Here is a 25046-nt window from a genome sequence, read left to right on the forward strand (position 1 = left end):
GATCTCACGACTGTGAGATCATGCCCTGAGCCGAAATCCAGAGTCGGACCCTCAACCAACCGACTAAGCCACCCGGGCGCCCCTGGATTATTTACTGCATGAACAGTATCTGTGGCTCCTTAGAGAAAATCTGTGCTGGTTAATTTTATGGGCCAACCTGACTGGGCCATGGGGACCTCAGATATTTGATTAAACATTATTCTGGGTTTGTCTGTGAGGTTTGGGATGAGATTAACACTTCAGTTGAAGGCAGAAATCTCCTGCCTTTGGACTCGGCTTGGGACTACGCCATTGGCTTTCCTGGTTCTCAGGCCTCTGGACAGCAGATGTGGGGACTTCTCAGCCTCCATAATCACAGAAGCCAATTCTTTATAACCAATAAATCTCTTTTCTCTCTCTCTCTCTCTCTCCCTCTCTCTCTCTCTCCACATACACACATACACACACACACACACCTATATATTCTGTTTCTGTGAAGAACTCTAACACAAAACCTTTATTCTAGTACCTCATCACTCTGTGACAAGAACTCTCTTTTTAAAAAAAAGTTTGTTCATTTTGAGAAAGAAAGAGAGAGAGAGAGAGAGAGCGAGCACAGGAGAGGGGCAGAAAGATAGGGAGAGGGAGAAACCCAAGCAGGCTCTGCCATGTCGGTGCAGAGCCAGACGCAGGGCTCGATCTCATGAACCGTGAGATCGTGACATGCGCTGAAATCAAGAGGTGGACACTTAACCAACGGAGCCACCCAGGCGCCCCAAGAATTATCTTGTTTTAACCCAATACGAAAGAAAAATTAACAATGCTAATAATAATAAACCACAATTACTAAGGGCTTACCATGAAGCAGGCACTATGCTAAACGTTATTTTTAATGCTTACTTATTTTTGAGAGAGCAAGAGTGGGGGAGGGGCAGAGAGAATGGGGGACAGGGGACCCAAAGCGGGCTCTGCACTGACAGCAGAGAGCCCGACGCAGGGCCGGAACTCACGAACTGCGAGATCGTGACCTGAGCCGAAGCCGGATGCTCAACCGACTGAGTCACCCAGGCGCCCCTCTGCTGAACACTGGACAGTGTCATTTAGGCCTCACAAAACCCTAGGTGGGCAGTATTATTATTTCCGCTAATTCAGAGATGAGAAAACGGGTCTGATGGGCTGCTTTCTGCTACAGCATCCAAACTCCTAAAATCTCAGTGGTCGAACGCAGGAGCAGTTTTATCCATCATTCCTGTGACACGTCCACTGGGGGGCTGGCACCGGAGGCCTGTGGTCACACCAGTCACTCAGGGACGCAAGACTGCTAGAGGCTGGTCTCAATGGATGGGCAGCCCAGGAGACGTGGGGCCCAGGACGTTATCAATCAGGGTCCTGGCAGGAAACAGCACCCTCGAACTGAGCAACTTGAGAAGCGTTTAATAAAGGGATTATTTACAGCAGTGTGGGCAAACTGTGGGGAAACCACAAGAGAGAGAGGACAGCACGTGCGGGTGAAAACGGGGAGCTTTTATACCATCCCTCGGCCTGGAGGGTCCAGAGGAGGCGTGACTCTGCCGAACCAGGAGCTGGTCTATGTCTCCACCCTCCTTCTGGTCTCCCACTGGTGCTCCCCTGTGGACACGTCCCAGGAGAAACCAGCCGGCAAAGGGACTTTGAAATCTTCCACACAAACCAGCCTCTTGGTGCCAAAAGGAGGGTGGTGAGTAAATCTGGAGGGGCAAAGAGGAGCCATCCCACGTAGCCGCCAACTGGCTATGAGAGCTTAGCACACAGCAAAGTCCAAAGATTTAGTGAAGTGGGGGGTTTAAGCTCTGTGATTTTCCAGAAGCCCCGTGACTTTATTTTCTTTTTAGAAATGTTTTTTTTTTTTAAATTTTTTTACAGTTTATTTTGAGAGAGAGAGGGAGAGGGCGCACACATGAGGAAGGGGCAGAGAGAAAGAGGGAGAGAGAGAGAATCCCAAGCAGGCTCCGTACCACCAGCGTGGAGCCTGATGTGGGGCTCGAACCCACGAACTAGGAGATCATGACCTGAGCTGAAGTCAGATGCTTAACCACCTGAGCCACCCAGGCGCCCCCCTTTTGACTTTAAACACTATTTTCCTAAAATACTAGTTAGTGGAAGTAAAAAAAAAAAAAAAAAAAAAACAACAGTTAACTCACCCATAACCATAAAGGCTAGCTTGCATAATTAATACTAATCACAATGAACATTTACACAGCCCTGCTCTGAATGTGGCTGCTCTGGTTTTCAGTCTCTCATCCTCCCCGCCCGTCACTTTATAAAACAAGGCACGAACCCCGCAGTGCCCCTTCTGAGCAAGCCTGTGCACGGCCAAGAGGAAGGAGCACTGTGGGTATGGACCACCAGAAGATGACGGGGCGGGGGTGACATACTGCGTGAGTGGCCTCTCAAGGCGGGGAGTAAACAGACTGCTCCCCTGTACAGTGGGACCCCCGAAATCAGGGACAGCAGGATCACAACAGCTGTTTCTAACCGGGCGCGGACTAAGGAATGACGAGTAGTTGACCGAAGGCCTCTGGTACGGGTATCTAAAAAGTAGCGGGGGTAAAATAAAAGAGCAGACAGAGGAAGAAGGGAAAATCAAGAACCGGGATTTGTTCCTTCGACTAACTTGGCCTGAACACTTCACGTGTGTACTAAAGGGCACTTAGCACTTGCAAACCCTCAGTACACAGTGGTGAGTAGCGTTAAGTACAAAATAGGCTCGACTCAAGAGCCGTGGGCGCGAGTCACTGGAGGAGGTAGGGGAGTGCGTGTAGGCAGGTGGCAGATGGGACCTGAGCCTCAAAAGACAAGCAAGAGACTGACTGGGCAGCCCGGGTGATGCGACTAGAAAATTACTGGCGCCACCGATCACCGATTTGGAAACCTGTGTCGACATTTCAGAAAGATTTCCACTAAAAAGTAGTTAAAGTTAATGTCCTAGGGGCACCTGGGTGGCTCAGTTGGTTAAGCGTCCGACTTCGGCTCAGGTCATGATCTCATGGTCCGTGAGTTCGAGCCCCGCGTCGGGCTCTGTGCCGACAGCTCAGAGCCTGGAGCCTGTTTCAGATTCTGTGTCTCCCTCTCTCTCTGATCCTCTCCCATTCATGCTCTGTCTCTCTCTGTCTCAAAAATAAATAAACGTTAAAAAAAAATAAAAAAAAAATAAATAAAATAAAAAAACCTAGAGGGGGGGTGCCTGGCTGGCTTGGTTGGTAGAGCACGCAACTTTTGATCTCAGGGTCATGAGTTCGAGTCCCATGTTGGGTGTAGAGATGGCTACAAAAAGAAATAAGCTTGGGGCGCCTGGGTGGCGCAGTCGGTTAAGCGTCCGTCTTCAGCCAGGTCACGATCTCGCGGTCCGTGAGTTTGAGCCCCGCGTTGGGCTCTGGGCTGATGGCTCAGAGCCTGGAGCCTGTTTCCGATTCTGTGTCTCCCTCTCTCTCTGCCCCTCCCCCGTTCATGCTCTGTCTCTCTCTGTCCCAAAAATAAATAAAAAAAAAAAACGTTGAAAAAAAAAAAAGAAATAAGCTTAAAAACAAAACAAAACAGAACCGGGATAGCGAAACCAAAAGGAGAGACCATTTTTTTTTTTAAATGGGGAAAACAAGGAAATTTCTGCCTGAGCCAGATGTGGATAGAGACCAACGTGATTAGCAGATGCTATGGTCAGTGCTTTATACCTGTTAGTTCATTTACTATTCGCAATAGCCCTGGGAAATAGATATCATTACTCCTTCCTCATGAATGCAGCAACTGACATGGAGCAGAGAAAGTGTGCCCATGCCACCCTGGTCAGTGACTGGCAGGGCTGGAGCTCAAACTTACCCCTGTAACTCCACACCCCGCGCTCTTTCTCAAAAACCAGGGTGCTTCAACCAGCCAAGCCTTCGATATCAATTTGCTTAGTGCTTTTAATAAGTTATGGGGCTAAGAGAGGTCAATGGTTTTGGAACAGTGATGTTTTTCAGACCCATACGACTGTCTAGGGCCGTGCCACCCAATATGGTAGCCACTGGGCACAGGTAGCTATTTAAGTTGCTTAACATGAAATAAAATTTTAAAATCGGTTCTTCAGTTGCATTACCCCATATTTTAAGTGCTCAATAGCCACATGTGGCTACTGGCTACCATACTGGACTGGGCACAGAACATAGAACATTTCCACCATCGCACTGACCTAAGGGACTCCCCCGAGAGGTGGTGCAGTTGTGTGGTAGGGAGAATCTTAGTAGCTTTAAAATCACTGCTGTCCAGAAGGTTAGCGGGCCTTTCCACCGCCACTCTTGGGCCTCCACCATGTCTCTGCAAATTCTTTGCCTACGATGTACTCTCGGGGGTTGACATTATAGGAAGGAATAGCTGTGACTACTTTATGCGAACTGATTTAATTGTAGGTTCTACCTTTGAGAGGAGAGGGTTTCTGTTTGTTTTTGAGCTGCGGAGGAAGGGGGCATATAATAATTCCACTTTTAAGAACTGGCTCAACTAACGCTTGAAAAATACAAGGTAAGAGATTTATTAATAGGAACCAGGTCACGGAGCAAAGGAGTTTACAAATAACATTACATTCACTCCAGTGGTACCAGAGTACATTTCCACTACAAAAAGGGCTTATTTATTTTTAATTTTATTTTATTTTATTTTTTATTTTTTATTATTTTAAAAAAAAAAATTTTTTTTTCAACGTTTATTTATTTTTGGGACAGAGAGAGACAGAGCATGAACGGGCGAGGGGCAGAGAGAGAGGGAGACACAGAATCGGAAACAGGCTCCAGGCTCTGAGCCATCAGCCCAGAGCCCAACGCGGGGCTCGAACTCACGGACCGCGAGATCGTGACCTGGCTGAAGTCGGACGCTTAACCGACTGCGCCACCCAGGCGCCCCTTTAATTTTATTTTAGAGAGAGAGAGTGCCAGTGGGGGAGAGGGGCAGAGAGAGAGAGAGAGAGAGAGAGAGAATCCTAAGCGGGACCCACGCTCAGCACAGAGCCCGACATGACCCTGAGCCGAAATCAAGAGTCTGACCCTCAACCGACTGAGTCACCCAGGCGCCCCAAGAAAAGGCCTTATTTAAATGAAATGATGTATTTCCGGGGCACCTGGGTGGCTCAGTCAGTTGAGGGTCCGACTTTGGCTCAGGTCATGATCTCACGGTTCGTGAGTTCGAGCCCCGCGTCGGGCTCTGTGCGGACATCTCAGAGCCTGGAGCCTGCTTCGGATTCTGTGTCTCCTCTCTCTCTGGCCCTCCCCTGCTTGTGCGTTCTCTCTCTCTCTGTCTCTCAAAAATAAATAAATAAACATTAAAGAAAAAAAAAAAAAGAAATGATGTATTTCCTAAATGAGGCCAAAGGCAAGCCACGGAGGAAGAAGACCGTCTTGGTGCGGAAATTATGACCACATTAGACATTCTGAAATGAAAGACAAAAGGGAAAGAAATACAGGTGGAAGCAACCCAAGTGTCCCGTTGCCGATGGACAGATAAACAAAACGTGGTATATATGCACAATGGAATATTATTCAGCTTTGACACCTGCGACAACAGAAATGAACCTTGAAGATGTTACGCTGAGTGAAATAAGCCCAGCACAAGAAGACAAGCGCTGTACGATTCCACTTCTCTAACATATCTACGGTAGTCGAAGTCACAGGTTCAGAAAGCAGGATGGTCGGTTACCAGGGACTGGAGGGAGGTGCAAACGGGGGGAGTCACTGTTTAACGGGTACAGAGTTCCAGCGGTGCAAAATGACAGCCGGGAGCCTGCTTGGGATGCTCTCTCTCTGCCCCGTCCCCTACTCCCATGTACCCAACCTCATAACAAATAAATTTTTAAAAATTAAAAAAAAGAAATAAAAGGGAAACGCACACCCTTCTTACAAAAGCCATCTACCTCTGTTAGACCACTTCCGGTCTCTTCCTCCACCATTCCGTGCTACTTCTATTTAGTCTCTGTACCGCAACCAGAGTTAACGATCGCTCTGTACGTTTTAAGATGTAACTACTAGAATATCAGAATGACGAAGCCAATATGTGCAAAATACCTGGGTCAGTGGCAGAGATGATGGCTCCGAAAAAGAGACAGTCTGTGTAGTAAAACTTATCCGAGAGCTGCCCCACGACCTTCATGAGCTTCACTACACCGTACATGAGATTCCTGTAAGAAGGGAAGGTAAACTGCGTCAGAAGAGGAAACGAGACCCCGCCTGGGTAGCCTAGCCGACACACGAACCGAGCAGCACCGGAATACCGTAGTTCGAGAGTGATCTGTGAAAACATCGGGCAGCTGTTGTGGTTGGACACTCTCACCAGGAACACGTGCGGATAAGGCTTTGGCACCAACAAATGGTTTGCAGTTAACGTCGTGGCGCTGACACATCTGAATGCCTACTCGATTTCTCAAAGTTGTGCTTACTCACAGCTATAAAGCGCGGGCCTCGGTTAGCAACGACTTTAAGGCAGAGGAAGAACGCTGCATCGTGGGTGATAGATTGCCACGAAACTCACAGGGTTCTAAGACAGTGTAACGCTGCGGAAATGAGTGCACAGGGTGAAGCTGGAGAGAGAGAGAAAAACCGGGTGGGCCACAGAGGTCTAAGCATTCCACCTTCTCGGCTGGGACGGGTTTCCAAATTCTCTAAATGTGGTAGTGAAATACCAGTGCACCCATTGACACATGCGGCCTCTCCTTCTCTGCTTGTACTGTGCAGGATGCGCCATGGCCCGAGACAGGCCACCAAGTTAAACATTTCAACTTGGCTACAGCACACTTCCTACAGGAGAGCTCACAAAATGGGAGGAGTGAGGAGTGTTCAAAGGCCTAGTACATGTCACTAAGGGTGTGTGTGTGTGTGTGTGTGTGTGGTGATGGCAGCTGCAGGGGTTAGGGGAGTAAAAATAACCACAGAATAGACTCATTGTACGCTACAGCTAAGGCTCTCATCATGATACTCTTGCTGGTAAGGGCCACGTCGTGGCTCCTCTCCTTTGCACCCCGGACGCCCAGAACGATACACTGTTCAATTTTAATTCCCAGTAACTCTGAGATACACTTTTGATTTGCCTTGTGTTGTTCGTCAATTACCTTTCAAACATTTCCTGAGAACCACACGTGCCTCACCCTTTCCTTCTCCCCCAGACTTAAGACTCGGGCGCTGGGCTTCTCTCTGGCGGCCTTTTCCCATCTGGCCACCCATGCCAGTAATCTAAGCTGTCACTCTTCCATGGCTCGTCTCTCTCAAAAAGGACAAAGCCTGAGCCCCTTCTATTCTGGCCACATGGAAGGCCCTGGCCTTGTATCTCCAGCTTTCCGGCTAAGTTTTTAAAAATTAACTAAGGTCCACACTTTCTTCAGATTTTCTCAGCTTTTACCTAACGTCCCTTTTCTGTTCCAGGATCCCAGCCAGGATACCACACGACACTGAGCCCTCATGTCTCTTTAGTCTCCTCCTGGCTGTGACAATCTCTCAGACCTCGTGTGGTTTTTGATGACCTTGGCAGTTTTGAGGAGCACTGGTCAGGCGCTCTGTAGAATGTCCCTCAGCTGGGACGCGTTGGACTTTTTTCTCATGACTACACCAAGGTAATGTGTTTGGCGGGGGGTAAAGTGCCACTGTCATCACAAACATCAAGGGGGCAGAGTATCAGTGCGATTTACCACTACTGCCTGCAAACCCCCCTCCCTGTACTCCGTGGAAGGAAGGAAATCACTGCGAACAGCCTGCAAACAGAGCAGGAGGGGAGGTACATTCCTTCACCTGCAGGGTGGGGGCGGGGATCGACATACCTTATTTGGAACTCTTCTGCACAGGAGATCCGTCACCTCTCCCCCATTTATTTATTCTCCCAATCATTTATTTATTTTTTTATTTTATTTAAATGTTTAATGTTTATTTATTCTTGAGAGAGACAGAGCATGAGCAGGGGAAGGGCAGAGAGAGAGAGAGGGAGACACAGAATCCGAAGCAGGGTCCAGGCTCCGAGGTGTCAGCACAGAGCCCGACACAGGGCTTGAACCCACAAGCCGTGAGCTCACGACCTGAGCCGAAGTCGGACGCCCAACCGACTGAGCCACCCAGGCGCCCCTCGCCCAATCAGCAGTGTCTACATCAGTAGACACTCAGAGGTTTGCTTCATGGTTTGGGACCAGTACGATGTTATTTTGTTGTTCTTTGGCCATTGGCCTTGGGGGAACTTTCAGGTTGGCTCTGTGTCTCTTTGACATGCTCTAAGTTCTTCCATGTGTCTGTTTTCTGGGCGCTTTCTTGCTTTTTTTGGCACTGTGCTATCTATGCCCTGTTCTTATCTCATGTATTTGCTGCCCTAGCCCTAGAATCTGCGATTTCTGCAAGGCGTCCTGCTTCTTTTTATTGGAGAATGTTATCAGGAATCAAGATTGGGGGACTAGGTGTAATTTTATTTCATTTTAATTAAGCCTAGTCTTAATTTAAATAGCTATGTGTCATAAACATCGAAACATCATCATAAACATCAAAATCCTGGGCTCTGCTGGTGTTCAGGGGCTGGGGTGGGGGTCAGGGGACACGGGGAGATGTTGCTCAAAGGGAACAAACTTCCGGTTAGATGATTAACAAGTTTGGGGATCTAACGTACGACATGGTGATTATAGCTAATAATACTGTATTGCATACTTGAATTTTGCTAAGAGAGTAGGTCTCAAATGTTCTCATCACAAGAAAGAAATGGTAACGATGTGACAGGCTGAAGGTGGTAGCTAATACGATGGTGGTAATGACTGTGCAATTTCTAAATGTATCAAATCAACGCACTGTCCACTTGAAGCTCCCAGGATGGAATGTGTCAAGTGTATTTCAGTACAGCTGGGGAAAACACCAACTCTGTGGACCCATGTGGATCTCATCTCTTTGGGAATGTTAATTTGGTTAATGACAAAGAGCAACTTACCCAATAATGAAGCAGGAAACGGCAGTCCCCAAGAAAGCGTAAGCCAGAATAGACCCGAGATTTCTGAAAAAGTGTCTCTACAGAAAACAAAAGGCAGGAATCACATTGTGATTTTTTGATACTGAGCATGAGAAACACAGTAAAAGTCTCTTGAAAGTGAGACTTTACTTACTGCCTCCATTATAACAAGTAAGAAGTGAAATTACTCCTGAATAAAGCTGTTTAGCTATAAACATTGTGGTTTTAAAATATCCCTTGTCCCACTAATCACTGAGGAAACAAGAAAGTGTATGTGAGAGAGTGAGTGAGTGAGTGTAAGTAGACCAATCATTTTCATAGATTTAGCCCAATCTATTTACTGGTAACTTCTGGTGGTGGTGTACCTTAGATCATTACAGATATAAGTTTCAAACTGATAAAGTATGAAAGTGCTGTCTAAGGAGCTTTCTGCTAAATTCAGTATCAGAAAACAGTGTCCTCAGTATCCGCCTCATGGCATCGGAAATATCTCCTGATATTCTTCTGGATTTATCTTTGCAGCCTGGGAAAGAGGGCCAATAAAAACAGAAGTGGAGAACTGAAACATAGGTAGCTCCGTTTAATCTGGGCCCATGTGTAAGTTTATATATATATGTGTATAAGTTTATATGCTTATACCAGTGTAAGATCTAGCAATTATTCAGAAATAGATGGCAAAATTGCAATGCTCTCAATGCTTCTGTACATTCACTGGTTACCTTCACACACACACACACACACACACACACACACACACACACACACACACGGCTTTAGCTCTTATAAGTTATTATGCCCATGGGACATTCTGATGTGGAAAGTCCCTGTCCTTGGGGTTCTTAGGACCCTGAGCCATGGTTCTTACTCGTCAAGGCATAAGCTGCTCTCATCGGGGCAATGAGAACTATTTAACAAAACCAGACGAACCATAAACCCCCAAACACCCTAATTCAATAGGGGCCAGGAAGACTTCATCTAAGAATTTTAAAAGGCAGGAGAGTCCCAGTGTACCAGCTGAGCGACATCAGGGAAAGACAGGGCTTGGAAAGAACTCAGCATGATCAAAGCAGCCACCACGAAGTGCCCAGTGCTTGGCCCTCTCTGAAGCTGTGAAGAAGGTGTCAAGGAAGGCCTAGGGCCCCTAAGCCACCTGCTCAGAAGAGAATCCTCCAAGGGCTTGCCACACCAGCAGTCACCAAATGGGGGTGCTGCCTGTATATATTATGCACACATTATGTCTGCCTTTTAAATCAGTCACTGTCTCCAGTCTTTTTTTTTTTTTGCTTTCTTCTGGGTAACCATCCCTAGGGTTACTTTGAATATGTTAAGTAAATTCATATGCGTGATTATTTTCCCAAACAAAACATTAGGAATATAAATCTGCCACCCCAAACACCCCCATGCCATATCCTAAAATCTCTCACACACACACACACGCACACACACACACACACACACGCACGCACACACACACAAACTACCCGTCTCTGTTCGTATTTGCTGATATGAATTGGCATACCTTGAAAAGAAAGGTATGCCAGGCCACTTATTTGTGTCTCATTACACTCAGTACTTAATTATGTGCCTCACAGCTTCCAAAGTGCTTTCACATACAGTGTAGATGCAAGACGTCGAAGGGCTCCAGAACCACATCCTCGTAGGGAAGAAAGCACAGCACCTCCTGGCCCTAGGACCGGATTCTGGTGGAATCCTCTGTCTTTCACCCTGTTCTCATTTGGCCAGTCATGTGTGGCTCCCCATGGCCGGGACCGAATCAAAGCTAATTCCAATGATCGTTTGTTCAGGTTAGGGGGAAAAAAAAAAGGCCCAAGTCCCCCTGATAACTATATGTGCATAGGTCAAAGGGTCTGAATATCTGTCTCCGTAGCTACCTTTAAGTGGTGAGTTATTACACATTTAATTGATAACAGGTTTAATCACAGGTGGCAAAACCAGACAAAACCCAGCTATTTCAGTGCCTTTATAAGGACTATCTAAAAAGGAAAGTGACTGAATGAACAGTAGGCAGCCTGAAAGACTGCCATCTTAAAAACTTAGGCTCAGGTGGTTGACTGTTGCTTTCGGCTCAGGTCGTGATCTCACAGTTCATGAGTTCGAGCCCCGCGTCGGGCTCTGTGCTGCCAGCTCGGAGCCTGGAGCCTGCCTCGGATTCTGTGTCTCCCTCTCTCTCTCTGCCCCTCCCCCGCTCGTGCTCTGTCTCTCTCTCTCTCTCTCTCTCTCTCAAAAATAAACATTTAAAACATGTTTGAAAAATAAAATTAAATTAAAAAAATAAAAACAACTTAAATTGGTAACTGGCAAAGCCTGTTATTTGTTCTCCTTCTGAGGAAATAAGTCTGATACAGGGAAGGCTCTGTAGAACCCAAAGTGTTTTTCAGCCATTAGAGCAGCTCTTACAACCAGTGATTTGGTTCCATTTATTTATTTATTTATTTATTTAGACAGACAGACAGACAGACAGACACAGACAGAGTGTGCAAGTGGGGGAGGGACAAAGAGGAACAGACACAATCTGCCATGGGGCTCGAACTCAGGAACCATGAGATCACGACCTGAGCCGAAATCACAAATTGGGCGCTTAACTGCTTAACTCACTGAGCCATCCAGGTGCCATACCTTATGTAACTGTAGTACAATATCAAAACCAGGAAACTGGGGGCGCCTGGGTGGCTCAGTCAGTTAAGCATCCGATTTTGGCTCAGCTCATGATCTCGTTGTTTGTGGGTTCGAGCCCCGCGTCTGGCTCTGTGCTGACAGCTCGGAGCCTGGAGCCTGCTGTGGATTTTGTGTCTCCCTCTCTCTCTCTGCCCCTCCCCTGCTCAGGCTCTGTCTCTGTCTCTCTCTCAAAAACAAATAAACGTTAAAAAAATAGTTCTATGTCATTTTATCACGTGTAGACTTGCGTATCCATTGCTGTATCAGGATACAGAACTTTTCCATCACCACAAAGATCTCTTTCAGGCTGTCCTTTTATAGCCACACTCCCTACCTCTACCATCCCCAGCCCGAGGCAGCCACTAATTTGTTCCCCGTCCCTATACTTTTGTCATTTCTAGAATGCTATTACATGAAATCATACAGTCCGTGATCTTTTGAGGTTGGATTTTTTTTCCCACTCACCATAATGCCTGTGAGATCCATCCAAATTATTGCGTGTGTCAATAGCTTGTTCTATTTTATTGCCGAATAGTATTCCATGGTATGGGTGTTTGATTAACCGTTCACGTATTGCAAGATATTTTGGTTGTTTCCAGTTCGGGGCTGTTACAAATAAAATTGCTACGGAGAATTGTGCCCAGGTTTTTGTGCAAACGTAAGTTTTCATCTCTCTGGGATAAACCCTCGGGAATTAAATGGCTGGGTCGTATGGTGATTGCAACTTTGGTTTTATAGGAACCTGAAACTGTTTTCCTGAGAGGCTACACCATTTTATATTCCTACCGGCAATGTGGGAGCACTCCAGATTTTAAAAGAGAAACCAATCACTGATGATGAGACAAATATAGTCTCTGAGTGGGTGCAGAACACAGTGATAAGCAATCTGGGAGAAGGGAAAAACTAGAAAATTGTGTAGGTACATGAACACAGAGACTCCCATGCTTTAAGAAATACTGGCAAAAATCTCTTACCTTCTTTAAACTGTAGCCGGCATGGAAAATAATCGGAGGCAGGAGAATGTTGAAAAAGACCTCTGGATCAAACGTTACCTGAAAGTTTAAAAAGAAAAAAAGTCAATTTCCAGTTTAGTACCAGTTGGTGCTATAATATTTGCTTAATATTTTAAGCCACTGACTAAAGTTTCAATGTTTAAAGCAAATAAGACAGATGTGAAAAATCATGGACTCATCACAACAGAGAAGCCACTCCTGCTCTTGGTGTGTTGTTTAATACATATTAAGAAACAACAGTTTGGGGCACCTGGGTGGCTCAGTCGGTTAAACGTCAGACTTTGGCTCAGGTCATGATCACACAGTTCGTGGGTTCGAGCCCCTGCGTCGGGCTCTGTGCTGACGGCTCAGAGCCTGGAGCCTGCTTTAGATTCTGTGTCTCCTTCTCTCTCTCTCTGCCCCTCCGCCACTCGTGCTCTGTCTCTCTCTCCCTCAAAAATAAATAATCATTTAAAAAATTAAAAAAAACAACAACAGTTCAGTGCGATCTGAGATTTCCCAGAAAGCTTCGGGCCAATGGTTTGGGGGTTTTTTTGGCCAATGTTTTTAAACAAGAAATAAAAAGCTTGATTTTTATCAAACCTTTATTCAAGGTTCCACTGCAATAGAAGATGCTGTCATGGTTCTTTATTAATTTTCTGGATCCTCCCACAGATTCATTTATAGACATAATTCTACTGAATTTAAGTCTCTTTTGAGGACCAGCCTTTTGTGAGACTTGATGTTGCCTGGATCAAAGTCTACAATGACACTAGAGGCTTTCTGAACATCAACATAAAAATTCAACAGCTCTAGGGTGACTGAAATTACCTTCTAGGCTTGATACGGGGAAATCACCCTGAAACTATTATAAAAGAGCAAAATCTTATCACATCTAGAGAAGAATGAAGCAGTCTATAAACCTCCCAAACTTCAAGAATTTGTTCATGTTGGCAGATGGACGGGCTCTTACTGAAATTAACCTTAAAGCTTCACTTTAATTATTAAAAGCCAAGTTAGCATGTCTCTTTAGAAACTGGAAATGTTAAGCAGCCTAATTAAAACTGCAATGCTTCTGGGCACCTGGGTGGCTCAGATGGTGAAGCATCCGACTTTGGCTCGGGTCATGATCTCGCGGTTCGGGGGTTCGAGCCCCGCGTCGGGTTCTGTGCTGACAGCTCGGGAGCCTGGAGCCTCCTTCGGATTCTGTGTCTCCCTCTCTCTCTGCCCCTCCCCCACTCCCACTCTGTCTCTTTCTTTCTCCAAAATAAAATAATCATAAAAAAAGAAAAAGCTTCCTAAGCCAAACTGAGAGCCAGGAATGTTACCAATGCTCCAGGAGTCTGAAAGGATTTCTCTTGCCAAGGTCGACATGGAGTCGGAAAGTCAAACACCCCTGGCAGGGCAGCAGTGGCTGAGTGTCCCCAGCTCACCTTCCTCAATATGTCATTCTGCTCTACGCTGTTGATCTTGCCAGGGCCGATTTCTCCTTTCAGGGTGTATTCGAAGAACTTCCCACTGACGTTCACTAATAAGGTGCTGAAGGCCCTGTCTTCCTGAGTACAGCTCACTGACTTGTCATGACCACCGGTGGCAGGGGTGCCATACCTCAGGATCACGCCCACGATGAGCCCTGCAACAGAGTGGGAGAAAAAACAAAAAACCACATCAGGCCTGGGGAAAGACAGACAGAGAGCAGGGAAAGAGTGACACGGTCGACCGGCAACAACGAAGAAGCCCCAGGAGTCATCTCGGAGCCCAGGGACAAGGTGTGTATTTAAGAGCGGCGGCGTAGTCCTTCCGAAGGGTTAACATCCTCTCGTACAAGTCCCTCGGCCACCCGGAGGATGAGGTAGGACAGTACCTTCCCTGGTTATTACGGCGCCGAGTAATTTTCACGAGTGATCACATCTCACTCCTCGGGCTTTTGGCGGAGGAACATGCAGTGATAAGGAGCACAGTGTTTTTCTGCCAAGGACAGCAACAAAGCACAGCCTCTGAGCTTTGATCTGGTCCGGCAGCCTTCAGGCCAGTCCTGCTGCCGTCTGCCAGCACAGACTGGGCCGCAGGAATTTCTAGCTCTTCCAAATGTAACGTTGCTTTGCCATACACCAGAGGGAGGGGGAAGGGGGTATAAAAAAAAAAAAAAAAGAATGAAAGAAAAGAAATGCTTTGGTTTAGGTCGCTTCAAGTACTGGGTGGAGGAAGTCATTACGTCCCTTGGGGAGCTGCACAGCACAGTGCAAATGCTTGCAATCATGACTCAAAGGGTGTAGAGCTGGCTTCTTGGACCTGTGGCTCTAATACAGCTCAGATAATTAGCTGCAAGTCTTATTTTTTTTTTAATGTGTATTTATTTTTGAGACAGAGAGAGACAGAGCGCGAGCAGAGGAGGGGCAGAAAGAGAGGGAGACTCAGAACCTGAAGCAGGCTCTAGGCTCCGAACTGTCAGCACAGAGCCGGATGAGGGGCTCGAACTCACGAACCGTGAGATCATGACCTGAGCCGAAGTCAGACACTTAACCGACTGAGCCGCCCAGGTGCCCCCTAGCTGCAAGCCTTTAAGTCTCATACCATTCTTAGGAGGGGTTTCCCATTAGGAAAAAACAAAAACAAAAACAAACCCCAGCAAAATCGTGTAGAAGCATCTGATTCCACAGTGAAGGAATGTTGTCCCCCTGGTCCTGGACATGTGACATGTGAAGAAAACATAAATCACCACGAGACACTTTCTATGATTCTCTTTTAGGAGGAAACCTTCAAATCTCTCTCCGTATTCCATTCTTCGCTAGCAGTGTTAAAAGACAGAATGGTAAAATGCTGTGCCATCTCATTTTGCCATTAATGGAGAAAGTTCTGTGAGAACAATGTTTACTGTATTCTGTGCATAATGTTCTATAATGTCTCTTATCACCAAGACATAGGAGAACCCACAAGACATTGCTGAAGAATAATATATGAAATCTAGAAAAAACACAGGTCCTTTAGCCAAACTCTGTCTGTACTGCATTATTAATTATTATTATTATTATTGGGGCACCTGGGTGGCTCAGTCGGTTAAGCGTCTGACTGCGGCTCAGGTCATGATCTCGCGGTTTGTGGGTTGGAGCCCCGCGTCGGGCTCTCTACTGACAGCTTAGAACCTGGAGCCTGCTTTGGATTCTGTCTCTCCCTCTCTCTCTGCCCCTCCCCTGCTCACGCTCTGTCTCTCCCTGTCTCAAAAATAAATAAACATTTATTATTATTTTTTCCTTCCCCTCCCCATGGCCTTCTGTTAAGTTTCTCAGGATCCACATAAGAGTGAAACCATATGGTATCTGTCTTTCTCTGTATGGCTTATTTCACTTAGCATCACACTCTCCAGTTCCATCCACGTTGCTACAAAGGGCCATATTTCGTTCTTTCTCATTGCCACGTAGTACTCCATTGTGTATATAAACCACAATGTCTTCATCCATTCATCAGTAGATGGACATTTAGGCTCTTTTCATAACTTGGCTACTGTTGAAGGTGCTGCTATAAACAAAGAGGTTAGAAAGGGAGGGAGCCAAAACATAAGAGACTCTTAAAAACTGAGAACAAACTGAGGGTTGATGGGGGGTGGGAGGGAGGAGAGGGTGGGTGATGGGTATTGAGGAGGGCACCTGTTGGGATGAGCACTGGGTGTTGTATGGAAACCAATTTGACAATAAATTTCATATTAGAAAAAAAGAAAGAAAGAAAGAAAGAAAGAAAGAAAGAAAGAAAGAAACATACATTTAAAAAAATCTTTAAAAACATGTCAGCTGGTGAAGAAAGAATCCCTGACTTCACAGGCATAGGACTAATATCAGGGAAGAATTTCGTTTTAAACTTTTTTTTTTTTTAATTTTTTTTTCAACGTTTTTTATTTATTTTTGGGACAGAGAGAGACAGAGCATGAACGGGGGAGGGGCAGAGAGAGAGGGAGACACAGAATCGGAAACAGGCTCCAGGCTCTGAGCCATCAGCCCAGAGCCCGACGCGGGGCTCGAACTCACGGACCGCGAGATCGTGACCTGAGCTGAAGTCGGACGCTTAACCGACTGCGCCACCCAGGCGCCCCTCGTTTTAAACTTTTAAAGAAAGCAAGCATGGATGAAATTCCTTTCACATTTAATAAGCTTAAGACGGCGAGGGGCACTTGGATGGCTCAGTCAGTCAAGTGTCTGACTTTATAGCTCATGATCTCATGCTTCACGAGCTCGAGCCCCACTCTGTGCGGACAGCTTGGAGCCTGGAGCCTGCTTCAGATTTTGTGTCTCCCTCTCTCTCTGCCCCTCTCCTGTTCTCGCTCTCTCTCTCTCTCAAAAATAAATAAAACATTTAAAAAACTTTGTAAAGAAAAAATACCAACTTCCTTCACAACTGCCAACTTTTCTCATTTTTAAAAGAAAGACATAACAACAACAACAACAACAACAACAACAGCAGCAGCAAAATAACCGCTCTCTACAGTTTATATACATGCCCATCCAAAAACTGGTGGTATGAGGAAGGAATTTAATTATGGACAGAGTGTGGTTCAAAAACCCCATGAGGCCATTAAAGAAGTTGGCCTCCATTAGTCTGGTGCCAGTTCCTGCTTTTGTGATTGAAGTTGTTGGGAAGAGAGTCGAGCAAGTCAACACTCAGCTGTAATTCGAGACAGCCATCCACCTGCTGTGATATTCAGATGTCTCTATTAATAAAAGCCTTTGTTAAGGAGCTGGCGAACAGGTGCACGGATACACTGTTCTCCTCTAATGAGATTTCACTTCCATCCTATGAGCCACTGGGAGTAGATGATTGCCAGTTCTGTCTGGCTACCACTGTGGGCTTGTTTGCGGCACCCTCAGAGTTGTTCTCAGCTTGAAAGCTTCATCTAACATGCTGAGAAGAGAAAGCACTTCATTCCACACCCAGTTACACGGTGTGCGAAGAAAGCGAATACAATCTTGAAACGTTTCCATTTGTAATCACTCTCTATTTCCTGCTCTCCGCCTCAGGCAATTACTGATCTACTTTCCTATCTCTCTAGATTGGACGTTCCATATAAATGGAATCATAGGGGCGCCTGGGTGGCTCAGTCGGTTAAACGTCCGACTTCGGCTCAGGTCATGATCTCGCGGTCCGTGAGTTCGAGCCCTGCGTCGGGCTCTGTGCTGACAGCTCAGAGCCTGGAGCCCGTTTCAGATTCTGTGTCTCCCTTTCTCTCTGTCCCTCCCCTGTTCATGCTCTGTCTCTCTCTGTCTCAAAAGTAAATACACGTTTAAAAAAATTAAAACAAAATAAATGGAATCATAAAATAGGGAGCCTTTTGTGTCTGGCTTCTTTCATGGAGCGTCATGTTTTCAAGGTTCACCTGTGTGTAAGGACGGTCTTAGTACTTCATTAGTTTTGATTGCTGAGTAGTATTCCATTGTACGGATATGCCATATTTTGCTTATCCATTCACCAGTGGATAAGCATTTGGGTTGTTTCACTTTTCTGCTATTATGAATAATGCTGCTGTGGATATTTGCATACAAGTCTCTGTGGACATAGGTTTTCATGTCTCTAAGGCAGATACCCAGATACCATTTTGTGACAATCCCTTTCCCCCCTGAGCAATGAATGAGAGTTCTAGTTGCTCCCCACCTGGTAAGTCTTGATAATACACCAGAAAAGCTGTGAATCGCCACACGGCCAGCCTGGGAGTAATACTTCCCTGCCAGAGGATGACTTTGATGAAAGAAGTAAAGTGAGCCCATAGCTCTTTAAGACCCAAGTTCTGTCTTGTCCCGACCAGTATATGAAACACTAAAATAGTGAAAATCAAGCCCGTCGGTCAAGAGTTCGGCCTCCAATCCAATGCCCCTCTTCTTTAGCAGCTGACATTTCTGAGGTTTGATTAAGACCAAGATGGAACACGTTTTTGTGATTCAAAGCCACTATCCGTTATAAGTAGTGTCCCCAAATATGGAATGTCACAGTCAGGAATAAGAAGAAGAAGATTTTAGGTCTTAGATATCTGCTTAACAAAAGCAGACACAGAGAAACCGTTACACTGTCCCATGAAGTTCTTGGAAGAGGTTTTTATTTTTTTTTTAAGTCTATTCATTTATTTTGAGAGAGACCGAGACGGCACGAGTTGGGGAGAGGGAGAAAGAGAGGGAGAGAGAGAATCCCAAGCAGGCTTTGAGCTGCCAGCACACAGCCCGACATGGGGCTCGAACCCACGAAACCGCGAGATCATGACCTGAGCAGAAAGTAAGAGACGCGCACCTGACTGAGCCACCCAGGAGCCCCATCTGGAACAGGTTTTTATTGGAAACTAGGCCCATGGAGGTAGATATGGCTTGATGGCTGAACTTTTTTAAATTTTTTAATTAAAAAAAATGTTTTTAATGTTTTTATTTATTTTTGAGATAGAGAGAGACAGAGCATGAGCAGGGGAGGGGCAGAGGGAGAGGGAGACACAGAATCCGAAGCAGGCTCCAGGCTCTGAGCTGTCAGCACAGAGCCCGATGTGGGGCTCGAACTCACAGAGTGTGAGATCATGACCAGAGCTGAAGTCGGACGCTCAACCGACGGAGCCACCCAGGCGCCCCACGAACTTGATGGCCGAACTTTTACCTAGAGGAGTCCAATATGGTACCCACATGTAGGCTGATTACGGCTCGGAGCCTGGAGCCTGCTTCGGATTCTGGGTCTCCCTCTCTCTCTGCCCCTCCCTTGCTCATTCTCTGTCTCTCTCTCTCCCTCAAAAACAAATAAACATTAAAAAATATTTGAATGCTTTTAAAATAAAATTCACAGATAGGTTTGAGCGGAAGATAATGGGAGGTCAGCAAATCCCTGGATTAGGTCTGAGGACCTTTCAAACTACGGTGCTGGCTTTCTGCTTTAGATCAGGTATATGATTTATTGGCTTCTGCTTCATACTCTGACATTTCCCAAAATCAAGGACAGCACCCGTGGGCTAAGTCGTCCCTCAACACATTTTAATTGCTGTGCTGTATATCTCTCCTTCGATTAAACACATCAATCAAATCCACGTCAATTGCCAAGGGACTAGACTACAAAGGTTACCACAGCAGATTATCACACACTTCCCTGACCTGTCTGCCACTCTTTGAAGGCCCAGCGGAGACCTGCAGATGAGCATCAACTGCCCTTTGAAATAAATTAATCAATCTTTCCTCTGAGCGTCTGCCTGGAAGTCTCTCCCCCACTCTGTCTTTCCCTAGTCATCCCCCACGGGGTTTACTCCGACTTTTCCTTCAAGTCACAATATAGTCCTCACTTCTTCCAGGCAGGGAAGCCCTTCGTGACACCTCAGGACGGGGCACAGTCCACAACCAGGGCTGTTGTCACAGCATTCGACATGAAAGATGCTCCTTGGAATTGTTCAAGGCACACGTACACAACCATATGTGGCCGCCCTCTTCATGAAGCATCTCTAGAACACGGTCCCTCCTGCGCTCTGAATGCCTTTTACCTGCGTGTCCCCCAGCCCCGGGACTAATTTTCCCGAGGGCAATGCTCAGTGAGTGCTCGCCAGCCATTCCTGCACCTGACCCACCATGGCCACGCAATAAATGACGGCAGACGACGGGGACGTTCGTCAGTAGCCATCTGTTAACCAAGAATTACCTCATGTGAGTTATAGAAAAAGATACTTAGTTCTGAACTCTAAGAAAGCAACTACAATTAGTTTCAACCTCTTAGCTGCCATAAAAATCCAAGAACGCCCACACTGATCAGCCTTTAGAATTGGGCCCAAACTAATGACCACAAGTTGAGTACTCTCATGGGTTAAAAACCTTCCAACGGTCTTATGAGGCATATCATGGAATCCACCTTCCTAGAGGCTCTGAAGTTAAGTAACGTTGCAAATAAACAGATGCGCTGATCGTAGTTACCTTAGACAGCCATGAAACTGGGACACACAACAGCAACCACATTTGACGCTCGTGTTACCGGAATCACGGAGGGATGGCGGAGTCTTAAACGGAAAGAAATGCAAACATATGGACACACACGAGTGAGGAGGTAGGGTTTTTGATAACACCGGGGAAAAGAAATGAACAAAATAGAGCTTGTACTTACCTACGTTTTAACTGAGGATGGTCTATTTTTGAAAATTAAAGAAAACAAAACCCATTTAAGAATTCACCTGAATTCAAAGGCTAGCAACCAAAAAAAGTTGTCTGCTGTGGAATGAACTGTGTTCTCTCGAACTTCGTATGCTGAAGCCCGAACCCCACCCCCCCCCCCCCCGCCCATGGGACTGTATTTGGAGATAAGGCTTTTAAGGAGGAAATAAAGGTTAAATGAGGTCATAAGCGCGGCTCTGCTCTGACAGGACTGGTGGCCTTATAAGAAGAGGAAGGGACACCTGCTCCCTCTTCCCGTGCACATGTACACAGAGGAAAGGCCACAGAGGACACAGTGAGAAGGTGGCCATCTGCAAGCCAGGAAGACAGGCCTCACCAGAACCCAACTGGGCCGGCACCGTGATCTTAAGACTTCCAGCCCTCAGAATTGTGGGAAATAAATTTCTCTTGTTTGAGCCACCCAGTCCGTGGTATTTTGTAAACAGCAGCCTGAGCTAATACACTACCTTGCTGAGAAATTCCAGGTGGCTTCTCTAAACTATCAACAATATCCTTTTGGCTAATGCACACCTAACCGCACCACTAGGAAACTTTTCTTTCACAGATGAGATGTTAGGATCCCACTGCTCTAACACAGGGTCCTTAACCCTTACTCCAGAGATGGTTTTTGTCTGTCTTTCTTTTTCCCATATTGACCTCCCGGCATGAACTCAGACTTTTGTAGAAAGTATTATCCTAGGGCACTAAGAAACTACCATACCTCTGTTCTCCCTGGTCAGAACTGATGGGGCCAGACAAGAGATAAATTTCCATTAATGCTTTTAAAACATCATCTTGGGAAGATATTGAGATGTGTTGTGTTTAGAAATCTAGTCGTAGGCCAACAATACATCATTTTTAAAAAATGTTTATTTATTTTGAGAAAGAGAGAGAGAGAGTGAGAGAGAACATGACGAGCAGGGTAGGGGGCAGAGAGAGAGGCAGAGAGGGAATCCCAAGTAGGCTCTGCACTGTCAGTGCTGAGCCCGATGCGGGGCTCAAGCCCACGAACCAGGAGATCCTGAAATCAGGAGTCGGATGCTTAACCAACTGAGCCATCCAGACACCCCCACAATACACAATTTTTAACTCAGATGATCAATGCAACAATTCTAAAAAAGGAGGACAAAGGTTTAAATTTAAATGGATGATTACATATATTAGTAAGTTAGCTATAATAAGACTATAAAAACTTTATTAGGAAATATGTCAGATACCCCAAAATATAAGTAGAATACATATAAGGGGAAAGAGAAATACAATTAGGTAAGAATACATGGGGGTGTTCAAAGGTACTGGTAATTTTCTGTTTCTTAAGCTGGACAATAAATACAGAGCCATTTATTCTACTTTTTAGCTTATATACACTATTTTGTATACTCAATGCAGTTCACAAGAATTTATCAGGATAAGGGCCACCTGGGTGGCTCAGTGGGTTAAGCATCCGACTCTTGATTTCGGCTCAGGTTGTGATCTCCTGGTTCGTGGGATTGAGCCCCGCGTCGGGCTCTGCACTGACAGTGCGGAGCCTGCTTGGGATTCTCTCTCTCCCAGTCTCTCTGCCTCTCCCTCATTCACACTCTCTCTAAAAATAAATCAATACACATTTTAAAAAACTTATCAGTAAGAATGGTCTACCAGACATCTCTGTGGCTATCACTCAGTACAACAGCACACTGCCAAGAGATCTAAGCGTGCTTCGTATTCTTCCCAGTCAAGACGTGAACTTGCCCCCCATGCCCCCGGAAACTACTACCCTGAACTGGGTGTTCACTATGCTCTTAGAGTTTAATTGAGGCCATACGTTGCCGAATTTTGCATGTCTTTGAATTAATTACGTGTGATGTGAATTATTCGGGGACTGGCTTTTTTCACCCCATAATACGCTTATGAGAGTCATCCATACTGACATCCGGCTCTGGGGCAGGATTCTCACTTCTTGAAATTCTAATTTGGTTCTTTTGCAAATACGCTGGACTTTTTGTTTGTTGACAGAATCTGCACTGAGGGGTGACTATGTTTACGACCGTCACTTCTGCACTCTGTGACTACTCGTCGCTTACTCCAATTGGCTTCACGGGGTGGATAACAACACACTATTGTAAAAGGCTCAAATGCTTCCTGCAAAGGGTACCGGCTAAATAGTGTCCCTTCACATGGCGGAGTCTGTAACCACTGTATTAAAAAGAATGCAGCAATGCCACATCCGACTGTGGCTCAGGTCACGATTTCACTGTTGGTGAGTTCAAGCCCCGCATCGGGTTCTGCGCTGCCAGCTCAGAGCCTGGAGCCTGCTTCGGATTCTGTCTCCCTCTCTCACTCTCTGCCCCTCCCCTGCTCACACTCTGTCTGTCTGTCTGTGTCTCCCTCTCTCCCTCAAAAATAAACATTAAAAACTAAAATATATAAATAAATACAAATGACAGCCAAATACTAAAGGGGAGCCAGGCCATTTCCTGCCTCTCTGCTCTTGGCACCTGCTGTCTACGCTGCCCGGTCTGTCTCCCAGTTCCCACTGTGCCCCTCCCCCCCAATCCCGCCCTGTCTACCTGGTCACTTCCTATTCATCTGCAGGACTAATCTGAAACCTCACCAGCTTTGGCACAAAGTTAACTGCTCCTTCCTCCGGGCTGTTAGTGCGTGCCTATTCTCCCCGGGAGACGGCAAACTCCACGGAACCCAGCACAACGTCTGGGACGCGGTCATCGTTCAATAAATGTTTGCTGAAAGAATGAAATAACGAAAATCAAAAACTGTGGGGCGCCTGGGTGGCTCAGTCGGTTAAGCTTCCGACTTCGGCTCAGGTCGTGATCTCGCAGTCCATGACTTCGAGCCCCGCGTCGGGCTCTGTGCTGACAGCTCAGAGCCTGGAGCCTGTTTCGGATTCTGTGTCTCCCTCTCTCTCTGACCCTCCCCTGTTCATGCTCTGTCTCTCTCTGTCTCAAAAATAAATAAATGTTAAAAAAATTTAAAAAAAAAAGAAAAAGAAAATCAAAAACTGTAATGTGACTACAAATAATGCTGATAGATTACACACATATGGAAGCATCGGTTCCCCAAACTGTGACCATATTGCCCTTTCCCCCCCTGCAACTTACATCTAGGGTTTGGCAGGCAACAAAGCGGCATCTGAAAAAGATTGCTTTTGTATTTGGGGTACAATTTCTTGAGTCATGAAATTGGTATCTGGGAAGTATCCAAAGTCAACAACCAGAGGCGACATTAATGACACATCAAGAAACACGTCACACCGTGCCCCGGCAAAATCTTTTATGTGTTTATGAGGGCAGAATAAAATGTAATTACTTGGTAGTTCAAGTTTGACCCAGCTCGAAACTATATCGTATTTAACAGCCTACTTGGTAAAATTATTTTATAACAAAACACACACTGGAGAGGCTATAACAGAAAATCTGGGGGCGCCTGGCTTGCTCAGTTAGAGGAGCATGTAACTCCTGATCTCAGGGTCATGAGTTCAAGTCCCATGTTGGGTGTAGAGTTACCTAAATAAACTTAAAAAAAAAAAAAAAAAGAAAGAAAAGAAAATCTGTTTTTCGTCCTTCTGAGAGCTTGTACCGAACAGGTGTATGCTGTATTCCAGGAGGAGAGGGCTTTGGGCCGGGTGTTAAGCAGGCATGGAGCATTTAGCCTTCTGAGCCCCCCCACCAACACCACACACACACACACACACACACACACACACACACACACACACGCCAGCCTGGGAACACATAACTAAGGATAAAGCCAGCCAAAGTGACAACCACCATAAAACAGGCACATAAAGGGGCGCCTAGGTGGCTCAGTCGGTTGAGCATCCGACTTCAGCTCAGGTCATGATCTCATGGTCCATGAGTTTGAGTCCCACATCGGGCTCTGTGCTGACAGCTCAGAGCCTGGAGCCTGTTTCAGATTCTGTGTCTCCCTGTCTCTCTGCCCCTCCTCCATCCGCACGCTGTCTCTCTCTCACTCAAAAATGAAATAAACACTAAGAAATCAATCAATCAATCAATGCATGCATGCATGTATGCATGCATGTCAGGGCGGGGCGCCTGGGTGGCTCAGTTGGTTAAGCATCTGACTTTGGCTCAGGTCCTTATCTTGCAGTTCGTGGGTTCGAGCCTCATGTAGGGCTCTGTGCTGACAGCTCAGAGCCTGAAGCCTGCTTCAATTCTCTGTCTCCCTCTCTCTCTGCCCCTCCACACTCACGCTCTGCCTCTGTCTCTGTCAAAAATAAAATAAACATTAAAAATTAAAAAAAGAGGGGCGCCTGGGTGGCGCAGTCGGTTAAACGTCC

At 46.1% G+C, this 25046-nt stretch overlaps 1 protein-coding gene across 2 annotated transcripts in view; it reads right to left on the reverse strand.

The window, feature by feature from the left end:
* Positions 1 to 25046, reverse strand: part of SLC9A7 (solute carrier family 9 member A7) — a 130884-nt gene that overhangs the window by 51168 nt on the left and 54670 nt on the right. For both annotated transcript variants that reach the window (XM_040468940.1, XM_040468939.1), the window contains exons 2-5: positions 14045 to 14244; positions 12594 to 12671; positions 8926 to 9002; positions 6045 to 6157 (exon numbers count right to left, since the gene is read on the reverse strand). In XM_040468940.1, coding sequence (XP_040324874.1) covers positions 6045 to 6157; positions 8926 to 9002; positions 12594 to 12671; positions 14045 to 14244 — 468 coding nt within the window. The remainder of the gene's footprint in view (positions 1 to 6044; positions 6158 to 8925; positions 9003 to 12593; positions 12672 to 14044; positions 14245 to 25046) is intronic.

Source organism: Herpailurus yagouaroundi, unplaced genomic scaffold (assembly GCF_014898765.1).
Source record: "Herpailurus yagouaroundi ecotype Mexico unplaced genomic scaffold, PumYag 67793, whole genome shotgun sequence".
Classification (NCBI taxonomy): domain Eukaryota; kingdom Metazoa; phylum Chordata; class Mammalia; order Carnivora; family Felidae; genus Herpailurus; species Herpailurus yagouaroundi.